Source organism: Belonocnema kinseyi, chromosome 9, assembly GCF_010883055.1.
Source record: "Belonocnema kinseyi isolate 2016_QV_RU_SX_M_011 chromosome 9, B_treatae_v1, whole genome shotgun sequence".
Taxonomy (NCBI): Eukaryota; Metazoa; Arthropoda; class Insecta; order Hymenoptera; family Cynipidae; genus Belonocnema; species Belonocnema kinseyi.
Genome location: NC_046665.1, coordinates 2,460,040 through 2,472,794, shown reverse-complemented (window position 1 = coordinate 2,472,794; position 12,755 = coordinate 2,460,040). Strand labels below are relative to the sequence as shown.

Below are 12,755 nucleotides of genomic sequence, written 5' to 3'. Positions count from 1 at the left end.
TTTTTGTAACCATATTCAGCAGCAACCCTTGGTACAGGGACCCTCTATCCGCAACCCGAGGACGCGTTCGGTGGCTTTGTCATAGGCCCTTCGGTTTGATTCGAGAGGAATCAAAACATATATATATATATATATATAACATATAAAGAAGACTTATGTTTAAAAAGAATTTTTTCCTTCTTTTATTATATTTACTCTAATTTCAACACTTTAGAAATACAATAAAATAAGTTAGTTAAAAAAATGAGAAATACGGAGGCAGCAAACGCAAGAAAAAATTCTAGCGCTTCTACTAGCCCGAAACAAACACTTGACGAAATATGTCAGAAATACAATTTTTCCGTCTCCTTTTATAAAATGACTACCTTATTTAAAGGTACACCGCAGCAACTTTTCGAAGCGGAATGAAAAGTAAACCAAGTTTCTTTTTTTTATGTAAAGATTGGAGAACCAAAAATTAACAAAATGGGAGGAAAACATAACGTTGCCCGACTCAGTTTAAAGGAGCTAACAGAAATTTACGATTTTAGCGAGAAACAAAAAAATAATGAATATAAAAATAAAATTCAATTAAATAAGTAGACATTCTCAATTTCTTATTATAATAGATATATATTCATAAGAAAGAAAACTCAAGTGAAAAATGTAAACAAAATCCGAATTTTAGTAAACTACGTAAGATATTATATATTTTTTTATAACAAATTTAATCTCAAAACTTCTAATTAGACTCAAAATATATGTGTGTGCAAGTGACAAAACAAAACGAAAAAAAAAGTTCTAGTAAAATGTGTAACACAGTTTATTTGAATTGTCTATTCAATATGTAAAAATATGCGACACAAAACAAGTAAAACGAAAAGAACCTATGAAACTAATTATAGAAAATAGACCAAGTATTTCCCTTTTCTTTCTAATAATTAAATTAAGTTTCGAAGACACCTTTTTAAAAATATTTCCAATTATACCAATAAAGTTTGATAAAAATAAGAACAATTCTATGTTTCATTCTCAGAAAAAAAATATTTTGCAAAATTGTCCTCTTCAAAATTTTTCAAATAAACATTGTTTTTGAACATATTTCATTTTACTCATATCTTCAAAAATTTAAGGGGGGGGGGTGTCACGTCCTGTGACGTATTATAACTATGATATTTATTTTTATATTATTAATCATCGCTATATTTATACTTATAAATTACATTGATAATTATGAAAGGAAAGGATTATATTCTTATATAAACGCACAAACTCGTGCATATTTATGATTATCTAATATGTTAAAATCAATATTTTAAACGTTGTTGCACAAACCACGCAGTTTGCACATCTTGACTTTCAATACACCGCCAAAATACAATGACTTCTTATCTACAAATCTTCGGCCTCTGTTCATAAAAGTCAGCCTCGAAACATTAAAGAGGGTGGCATAATGGTCAGTTCCTTGGACTCAAGGTACTGCACCCCGATTCTACGCCTTCAGATATAGATACCTGGATATACAGAAAAATCAGTTGATATCAATTGTGTCGTCCCCTCGACGTCAAGTTTTTGGTTATCAAGTTTTTGGTTCGGATCACTATAGAATCTAACATATATGAACCCAGGATCTGAAACAAAAGTCAGTCTATCATCAAAATTCAGATCGGGCGGAAGCTCTGCTGAAAAGCACATCAAAAAATCATTCTATCAATATATTTCAAATCGGGCGGAAGCTCTACGTAGAAGTGCATCGAAAATTCAGCCGATCTCCATATTTTTAATCGGGCAGAAGCTTTTTCCTAAAGTAGAACGGAATAAATCTCTGAATATTATATTAATTAAAAGACTCCGGTTATTTGGAAACTATTTCCAAATGGTCGAAATACGAATTTCAACATAAAAGTAGAATCAGTTTAGTGCTTCGGAAATTCAATCGAACTGAAGTCGATTGGAATTTCAAATCCCTTTCCAATAAGTAAAACTTTACTCAGAAGATCCCTTTTGACAATACCATTGTCATCCATAATTACACCTGAGTACCAGCAGGAGAGTCGAGCCTAGCTACGAACTACAGCCTCCTTTGACAATACTCATTGTCAACCATCATTACGGTGAATCATCAGAAGAACGATGAGGCCCACCTGTTAACCAGTAACCACCAGCACGACTACCTGAATCCTTTCGAGCCAACGACAACAAATCTGACTGAGTAGAAAAAACCAGTTTTAATGGGATCTTTGAAATAATCCAGTGATCCCCAGTTTTACAAGTGCGATTTGGATTATTAAAATTGGTAATATTCATCAACGAGTTTAGAACTTAAAATATCTACCATTTCTTTGAAACTCAATCATTAAGATCTACCTTTATTTTAAGGTGGAGATCTGGAATGAAGAGTTTCTGCTACCTGTGAGTCTCCAGTGCATATTAAGTTTTTAAAATCATAAATACCAGTAAATTATAAAATTAAATCAAATAATAACATAAACCTTTTCGATATTTTTCAAATCACCTATCTCTCTTTAAATTTGTAATTTATTTAATTTAATAAACTCGTAAATATTGTATATTCAGCTGCATTTCAAATTATTTATAGAATAGTGTGTAGTTATCTTGACCTTCGGAAGTTATTCTCATCACTGTTTCGAAATCCTAAATTTCGTTCAAAAACATGAAGCCTTTTAAGGGCATGTGACACAGCCTATATTACCGACCTATATTACCGACCTCACTTTATCAGTTCACTGAATAATTTTTTGAACCTAAGAACTTTTTTTTTAATAAAATATCGAGCTGAAACGTTGGGAAATGTATGAGAGTGCAATAAAGTACGTTTAGGTACTGCATTTTCCATATTCATCAATCCATCAATTCCATCGGCATCAGCCGGTAACGTTTTACACGAATATACGAACCCTCTAGAGCCTCGTCTAGTGGCCGCCAAGGTTCATATTTTCTTGTACAACGTTACCGGCTGATGCCGATGGAAATGATAGTTGCAATATTTTTTTTACATCTTTTATTATTAAGCTTTGTACTTAAACGTAGTTTTCTTTCGGCTCTTGCATTTTTCAAAGTTTGAGACCGATATTTTATGCATAAAAAAAGTTCGAATGTTCAAAAAATGTCGCGGTTCAGAAAAAAGATGAAATAATTTTCAGTGAAGTTCCTACCAAAATGCAGTACTTAAACATACTTTATTGTACTCTAATACATTTTCAAAAATTTCAGCTCGATATTTTATTTACCAAAAAAGTTCTTAGGTTCAAAAAAACATTCAGTGAACTGATAAAGTGAGGTCGGTAATACAGGTATTTAGCTGTGTCACATGTCCTTAAATCATTATTTTTAACAAGGTAAGTTTCTTCCTTTTAGGACGCAACACTAGTACCAATGTACAAAATTATGTATCGCAGGCCTCAGTTTTGGGACTACTTATGTATAACGTGCTAATGAATGATGTTGTAGATGCTGTTAGTAAATGTGTATTGAAATTATTTGCGGATGATACCATGATTGATTAAGTGACGAAAAGTACAATTGAATCCGAAGAAATCATGAAAGAAGAACTAAAAAAGGTTAAAAAATGGTTAGGATTTAACGAATTAAAAATCAAAACGAAAAAAATGTATGATAATATGCAGTACAAGGAAAACACTTGATGATGTAGATGTGAATTTTCAGATTAATGGATCAAATATTAAAAGAGTTAAAAGTATGGAATATATAGAAGTGGTAATTGAGGAAAACCTGAGCCAGACTGAACACATAGAATATATAATTCAGAAGATCAGCAAAAAGGCTTACTTTCCGAATAGATTGTCGTATACTGTATCACACTTTTTGTTGTATAAAGCAAAAAATGGAGTAATACCAAAATTTATACTTAACAGAATGACGAAAGGAATTGAGAAACATAATTACAATATAAGGAGTAAGAAAATGATGCAAGTAGGTTTAGTCGTACAACGGCAGGCCGAAGTAATATTTTGTTTAATGGTATTTGGTTGTACAATAGTGTACCAGTTAGTTTGAGAAGTAAGGAGAGGCCGGCACGTTTCACCGATAAGTTTCTAAATTTATGGTAGGTACTGTTCGAAGATAACGTTTTAGATTAATTACATTAATGATAGGGGAAGCTAGTAAAGTATGTCAATCAATTAATGTCTTGTTTTCCTAGGAAAGCAAGAGTTGGAGGGAGTTTACATCTTTAGATTTGGCGAAACTCAGATGTGAGGAATTGCCACGGGAGCACACGGTTGACATGATAAATGCTTACGTTCTTTCCATTTGTTGACATTTTTGACATACATAGTATATCAACGATCCAGTTATCTAACCTAATTAACTTTAATTTTCACTATGCTCATTTCTACTTCGAATAAATTTCTCTGATTGAGAGCCTAGAGAGTATTACAACTAAGGAGAAAGGGGTATATGGTCAACCAAGTAGCTATATCATTCGAGCTTTCTCTATTATATTTCCTCACTTACCTTACCTCTTTGACAACTCGCTACAAACTTCTGTTTTTTACGAAGAGTGGAAAAATATACTGATACTACCTGTAAATAAAGTTGAGGCACCTTATTGTGTTGGTTATTATGAGCATGAGGTCATCCTCTGTTATCTCAATTATGAGCATGAGGTCATCCTCTGTTATCTCAATCAGGTGTTGGAAAAAATCGTTTACAGTCAGATGATGGAATATGTGCAAAAAAAAATATCCTATATCCATGTAAATCTGTCTATGGGGATGGATTTAGTTTGTAGACATTACTGCTCAGTATCACAGATAACATTGTTTTGGTGATTGATAAGAGAACGGTGAAAATTATTATTTTTTTCGATTTTACAAAGGCTATTGATATGGTCTCGCATATGCGACATGTAACGAGAAAAGGTACCTAAGGAACCGAAAACCTATTCGATAGGTGCAGTCTATTCGATGTCAAAATCAGAAAAGTTATATGCGCAATACTTTTGTTTGAATTGAACCTGACAGCGAATGCTAAATAACATGCTTTCCGACAAACTGTGAATCCTGTGGAAACACCTCCCAACACGCATCAGTGCTTTCACAAGCGTCGCGATCGTGTCCTTTTTTCGCGGCACTTAACATATACTTCTCTTGTCTAAACTAAAAAAACGACGGGTTTCCGGCATATGTGCATATGATGTGCATATGCTGGTATTAATTTGCTCGTAAACAGCCTGTAAAGGGATTGGGGAAGGAAAGTTCTGGATGGGGCAACATTGGCTCAGGAAGTCTGCAAGGGTCAGTGCTTGGATTTTTGCAGCTTTTGGTATTGTAACAAGCTAGACGATGCTTCTTTGCCACCAGTTAAAGTAAATGGAACTGTGGTATCATTTTCATTCTCTATCCACGGAATTAGGAATCAACTGTTCTCATTCCTTATTGATTATCATATACGAGATGACCGTAAAAAGCTCACATCGGCTTGTTAAATTTCTTTAATAAGTAAACTAAAACTAAACAAATATATTTCAATTATACAAGATCATGAATACTAACAATATATTGCTCAACCGCAAGTAGTTTCCTCTTTTTAAAACAATCTGATATCCACTTGCCATTGATCATTTTAATTTTAAGTTTCTGACAAACGAAAAGATCTTCGTAATGTTCAAAGATACTCGAACAGTTTAAGTAAACAAATATATGGGTCACTTTTTCATTGATGTTCGTAGAGATGGTTCCTGCCATGAATCGAAATACAAATTTGTCGTTATTTTCAGCGTTTTGGAAATATCCTATAATGCCTCTAAATATTGAGAAAGGCGACAAGCCAGCTTCAAACAATTTTTTATCCATAAATTCCAAATCAGCAACGGAAAAATGTTGGTCCTTTATCTGTAATGTAATCTAATTTATTAGTTTTTAAATTATTAGTGCACATGCTAATATACAAAAAACGTAGTTTTAACTTAATTATATGGCAGTTTGCTTATCTAGGAGACTATAAGAAAGACTTCAAGGACGCCATTAATTTTAGAAGCATTATTCACGTAGTTAAAAACAAAAAAGTGACCAACCGCTTGTTTAGATTTCTCGAGGGTACGTTTAAGCGTACCCTCATTAGCGTCATCTGTAAAGCTATCATTGAATTCATCATAAATTTGAGTGATTTGACGTTTGGTTGACGACCGAGTAGATAGCACTTCCCAAGGATACCAGGTTTTTAAATTTGACCAATTTTTCTTCTCCGTCACTCTCTTGAGCCAACTTATCGTAGCAACGTCATACAGTCCACTTTGAGTAACATTTTTTGATTTACACTGTACATTAAAAAATCAAGCCAGTGAACAAATAAAGCACAAAAACAAATAAAATCAAAGAAAGCATCTTCTTACCCATTTTGGATTCCCTACAATTACACAAAACGTCTTCTTTCCGGGATTTTGTACAACTTTAGCCGCATGCTCATGCAAGAGCTTTTCAATATCATTTTTGGACAGTTCCTTTTCATCATTTATGACGCAAAATTCTTTATCTTCCAGTAATCGAGATAAGCGTATTATTCCAAAGTTTCGCACGCCTTTGAATCGATCATCAATTTTTTCTGGAGATAGTACAGACTGTCTTGACAATTTCCTAAATTCAGCAGTTTTAACATAGGAAGTTTTCGCACGGGGCTTTGTAAGCTTCTGCACTTGACCTATATTCTACGGAATAAAAAACAATTATTTAAAAAATATAACCAAATAAATACTACAGAAAATGTCCTGTTAAAATTGTAATTAGAAGTGCAATGAACGCTAGTTAAATAAATAATAAAAGCGCAATAGATAACAGATAAACTGGATAATAAAACACCTGACTAAACTCCCTGATCAATCAATTGTAAGACAATCGTACGTGATGAAACTGACTTGAAAATCGAAAGTAAAAATCTTTTTACAACAAGGGGAACGAGTTTTCTCACAAGTTTCAGTACTATATAATCAAGTGAATGAACGATTTTATTTTAAAAATGCAAGACGAAAAATTTTTAGCAATATCTGTTTGACAATAATACATTAAAAAATTATATCTGAAAAAATGTGAAAAATCTGAAAAAATCCGTAAACTCAAGAACAGTTTCTCGACTTACATAAAATTAAGTGCATTTTCGGATGAATTCAGATTAAAAGGGATACCATCTCTTTCTTTAAAGTTGACAAGTTAAAAAATTATGTTTATTTAAGGTGAATTATTTCTAGAGACTTCGAAAGAGTTCAAGATAATTCAAGCTAACTCAAAGAAATTGAGTTAAATCGTTGTAAAATTTGAGAGAATTAATAAGAATTTATGTAAATTCGAATTAATTCAACAAAATTCATTGGAATGTCTCTAAAAGAGAATTTAAAGTGAATTCTATTTTCAAGAGAATTCAAGAAAATTTAAGAGAATAAAATAAAAAGAGTTTGATAGAATTCAATAGAATTTAAGGTAAATATACCGAATTTTTTGGAAATCCGCTTGAGGACTGAAAAATTGTTACAGGCAATAATCTAATTTATCATAATAAGCCACGACATACTAGGTGTTGACGTGACAGATTGTTGAGGGCATGCGCGAAACTCTCAAATGTAGCAGTTTGCATTAGTAAACTTAATCCAAAAATTTCTGTCTGGGTCTCTGAAACGGTCGATCCGTTATTATTCTGATTGAGTCTCTAGTTGAATAAACGACATGTGGAGGTAAATGCATGTGGTTTCGTATTTTCGGCTACCTAGTAGACTTGAAATTTATGGTTGCGCACTACGTTAACTTCGCACTTCCCGATACGCAGTAGACTAATGGGGCATTGGTGATGGAGTACCAGAGTTATGCCGCACTTCCAGATACACTCTAGACTTTTGTTTTTGTATTTATTTTTATTTCAGAAAGTCTCTAGGGCTAATTAGTCCACTAAAGAACAGACTATACATAAACAAATAATTACAAGCACTGATCGATAAATGTTAAATGTATGGTAAAATTAGTAAAGAGTAGTAAATTATAGATAAAATAACATATATTGTTGGTAGGCTAGAATCGTAGAGGCTGTATCGAAAGAGAAATAAAACGTGAATGAAATAATTTTTTTGTTCCGCTTAAGTTGCTAAAAATTCTGAAAGTTTTCCTAGATATTTCACAAATCAACTCATTCTCAGACAATGTTTGATTTAGCAGCAGGCACCGATCCGAAACCGACTCGACGAAGGGGATGTTAAATCCATTAACCTGTACAGGAGGTAGAATAGCTAGTTTCTCAGAAGAGGGTGATGTTTATGGTTCTATGAAAATTGCCTTTCTTATACGAGGGTTTAGAACCAATCCATTTTCCACAACCCAATGGACCACAGAATCAATATCTTCCTGCACCCATCTCAGAAATCGATCCAGACAGGAAATAGGTCCGAAATTTAGGCTTTAAAATCATTCGAATATTTATCTTAATTGCAGTATCTAAGTTCGCCTCCAAGGTCAATATTATACACTGAAAATTGCCTAGGTAAGCGGCTGCCTTCTTAGAGGGAACGCAGCACTACCACGACGTTGAAGAAGCGGCCACACCACATTTGAATGAGCTATAGTGCCAAAGGTGCGAACAGATATTGTACGGCTTGTTGAGAACGCGAAAGTCACACCAAAGGGAAAGCATTTGCCCCACGGGTGCTGAAATTGATTTTTAGGTACAAATTAAGCTACAGGTTGCAGTAAAGTTTTGTACTCGTGTAAACAATTAATTACACCAGAAATAAATAATATTCAATGCCTAGACACAAAGAAAATGCAAATCAATTGTTTAAAAGAAATTTTATTTTCATAAAAAATGTTTGAAACTAATAGACATCTATCGATTAACAATCGACACAAATAATATTTTTATAGTCGTACCTTGTTGCGGATGAAAACAATTTTTTTACACAAAGTTGCTAGGAATGATTTTATGATTTTTTTAGCCCGAAAGTTATATTCTAAATCAAAATTTTATTTTTTGTAACACATTGTATAAGACATTGTCTTATATTTGTATTTTCTTACAGAGGATTTGTTTGAACATTCTGCGAATGACTTTATGATATAAACTGCGTGTTCTATAAAATATTTTCGGTGTAATTTAATAATTTCAATTTTTATTAACAAGTTTTATGAACAATTGCGTAATATTCGTGTAGAAAAAATGATGTTTTAAATAAAACTTACTGCAGCTGATTTCATGCTGCAAAATTATATCAATAATTCTAATTGTTATCATGAAATAAAACACACAGAAATTTAAAAAAAATATAATTTATTGAGAACAATACAATTATTAGTTTAAAATAAACCTTTTCGGTTAAGTCACATCATAAAGTTGGAAATATCCTTGAATTATTCATGAAAATTTCGAAGTTGAATTTTTTTCGCTTTCAAAATAATTATTTTATTGAAATGAGAAAAATAATTTGAATTTTTTTAGTCTATTATAAAACATACGTTTTGCTTAGAAAAATAAACAGACTTTAATATTATATCTTTGAAGTTGAAGTTATTAAATAGTTAAAGTATACATTTCTTGTGATATTCATCTTACAAATTATAAACATTATTAGTAGAAAATTTTTATGTCAATTCAGTTTCAGAATTAGAATCACCCATGACCATACAACGGATATTTCGAGATATTTCTAGATGTCAAGAATTAAAACAATGTTTATAAGAATTTTCCAAGATTTTAAAATATATTAAAGATTTTAAATTACTAAAAAGGATGTTGACAATTTCATACAGAATCCACGGATCTCAAAATAAAATCAAAATAAAATCAAAATAAAATAAAATTTGTTGCCAGCTGGAACAGCACACCTGCCTGGATGCTATCTCACTGACAACTGTGAATCAAGTGAAAATTTAATATACAAAACAGCCCTAAACAAACCTGAAACAAAAATGACCTTCAATCCAAGTCAGCAGAATTAAGATGTAGGATATTCAAATAGGAAAACAATCCAATGTAAAATCCCTTTTTAACGTCCAATAATCAAATTGATGAAAAAAAAATTCTTGAAAATATAATCAAGAACTCAACCACCAAATGTGGACAACCACTAGAAAATGTTCCCATTGGAATCTGGAAAATAAAAAGGAAACAAGTCTCGCCCTCCCTTCTCCCTAAAAAAGAAAAAAAAGAAGAAAAGAAAATTATTTATCTTTACTTTGGACGAAAATAAAAAGGAGGAAAGAAAAATGAGAAGGCAACCAACCAAATCCCCTTCCTTCTCTTTTTTATTTCTTTCGTCCTCTTTATTCCCACCATTATCAAATCCCAATAAAAAACATTTTAAAAAAAGAAAAAGAAACAATAAATAAAATTATGTAATAATCACCAACGTTTCGGCACTCATACAGCACCCTTATCAAGGCAAAAAAAATTTTTTATATACATAATATAACATAAAATAAGGGTGCTGTATGAGTGCCGAAACGTTGGTATTATTACATAATTTTATTTATTGTTTTGTTTCCTTTTTTTTAAATGTTTTTTATTGGGATTTGATAATGGTGGGAATAAAGAGGACGCAAGAAATAAAAAAGAGAAGGAAGGGGATTTGGTTGGTTGCCTTCTCACTTTTCTTTCCTCCTTTTTATATACATATACATAATATAAAGTAAAATAAGGGTGCTGTATTAGTGCCGAGACGTTGGTGATAAATACATAATTTTATTTATTGTTTTTTTTTAAATGTTTTTTATTGGGATTTGATAATGGTGGGAATAAAGAGGACGAAAGAAATAAAAAAGAGAAGGAAGGGGATTTGGTTGGTTGCCTTCTCATTTTTCTTTCCTCCTTCTTATTTTCGTCCAAAGTAAAGATAAATAATTTTCTTTTCTTCTTTTTTTCTTTTTTAGGGAGAAGGGAGGGGGAGACTTATTTCCTTTTTATTTTCCAGATTCCAATGGGAACATTTTGTAGTGTTTGTGCAAATTTGGTCGTTGGATTCTTGATTATATTTTCAAGAATTTTTTTCTCATCAATTTGATTATTGGACGTTAAAAAGGGATTTTAATTGGATTAATTTCCTATTTGAATATCCTACATTTTAATTCTGCTGACTTGGATTGGAGGTCATTTTTGTTTCAGGTTTGTTTAGGGCTGGTTTGCCTTTTAAACTTTCACTCGATTCTCAGTTGTCAGTGAGATAGCATCCAGGCAGGTGTGCTGTTCCTGCTGGTTCAAACGATTTCAAAAAGTTTAAAAAGATTTAAAAAGATTTCAAAAACAGAGATTCAAGAAAGATTTCAAGGATTTTAAAGATTTTAATGTTATGTAGACTAGATTGAAAAGATTTCACACAAATTTCTCAAAGATTTCGAAAATTTCATGAAGATTTTAAGGATTTTAGAGATTTGAAAAAGGCATGTACATCAGATTTGAAGTATTTCAAAAAGCTTCTAAAAATTTTAAAAGATTTAAACGATTTTAAAGATTTTAAAAAGATATATTATAGTAGGCAAGATTTCAAGACATTTGAAACGATCTGAAACGATTTCAAAATTTGTAATGAGATTTCGAAAGATTTAGCGAAGATTTTCAATATTTTAATGATTTCTAACGAATACAAAAGATTTAAAAAATATTTTAATTATTTCTTGAAACTTTTCATATGAATACAAAATATTTCAGAGATATTTCACAAATATTTCAAAGAATTTGCAAGGGTTTTAAAAGATTTCAACCGAATTTCGGTACAACAGATTTCAAAGATTTCAAAGATTTTAAACAATTTAAAACTTTTTAAATAGATTTGAAAAGACTTTGCAAAGTTTTCCAATATTCCAGTGATTACCAACAAATAAAAACAACTTCACAAATTTTTCAAAGAATTGATGAGGATTTCAAAAGATTTCATAATTGGTAAAATAGTAAAGTTTTCCAATATTCCAGTGATTACCAACAAATAAAAACAACTTCACAAATTTTTCAAAGAATTGATGAGGATTTCAAAAGATTTCAATAATTTCAAAGATTTCATAATTGGTAAAATAGTAAAAGTACATAAAAATAAATATAAATAATATAATATCAAAAAAGTATACTATATTTTAAAACATTTATAGATTTCACAAAGATTTCAGTAAACATTCACAATTACTCAGTACTCAGTATTTAGGTCAATTATACCCCTACTTCGGACTTCTCTGTTTCAGGGCAGTTAGTTAGTTTTTATAATTGATTTAGCTTATTTCAGTTATAATTAAAAGGTTAATTTTAAGTTAGTTTGTAAAAGGATATGTGGGAAAGCAGCTTGAGCTGAACCTCTGCTTTTTATCTTCCTATTGTTAATTTTCTTTTCTGTATCCAATTTTATATAGACGGGGTTCATAATAAAGATCTGTTATTATCCTGCGATGATGTTGCAGGTATACAATTACGAGCGGCCTCGAGCGTTGGAGGTAACAACAGTCACCTCTGGATGCTTTCTTAGAGCTACCATCTGCCACTCCACGAGTTCTTAATCGTTCGCTTCCTGATGATCAAAAAAGTTTCTTACAATGCGACAGGTGTTTAATAAAACTGCCTTCTGAGCTGCTGCCAATACCCTACTGACTCCTAAATGTTCAAGATGTTCAGTGTATCTTGCGTGCACATTGCCTATAGCCGAAATCACAATGGAATAAATAGATGCATGATTCACATTCCTCCATATGGTTTTTACTTCATGCCTTAACTTGCTATACTTGTGGATCTTGGTTGTATAGGTTGACTGCAAATTTCAGTTAAGCGGACAAGCAATTTTGATG

At 31.6% G+C, this 12,755-nt stretch overlaps 1 protein-coding gene across 1 annotated transcript; it reads right to left on the bottom strand.

Annotated features, from left to right (window-relative positions):
• Positions 1–1,220: 1,220 nt before the first annotated feature.
• LOC117179646 (DNA ligase 4-like) lies at positions 1,221–9,191 on the bottom strand. Its single transcript, XM_033371651.1, has 5 exons — positions 9,177–9,191; positions 6,356–6,667; positions 6,038–6,280; positions 5,517–5,855; positions 1,221–1,610 (listed from the first exon to the last, which is right to left on the bottom strand). The coding sequence occupies exons 1-5, from the start codon at positions 9,189–9,191 to the stop codon at positions 1,521–1,523; spliced, it is 999 nt and encodes a 332-aa protein (XP_033227542.1). The 3' UTR covers positions 1,221–1,520.
• Between the last annotated feature and the right edge of the window lie 3,564 nt (positions 9,192–12,755).

What these genes read in the sequence shown, in the direction of transcription:
- LOC117179646 (XM_033371651.1), bottom strand. An exon ending in TTGTAGGGAATCCAAAATGG is followed by an intron (nt 6,281 to 6,355) that starts GTAAGAAGATGC and finishes TTTAATGTACAG; the next exon opens with TGTAAATCAAAAAATGTTAC. An exon ending in TCGAGAAATCTAAACAAGCG is followed by an intron (nt 5,856 to 6,037) that starts GTTGGTCACTTT and finishes ATTACATTACAG; the next exon opens with ATAAAGGACCAACATTTTTC.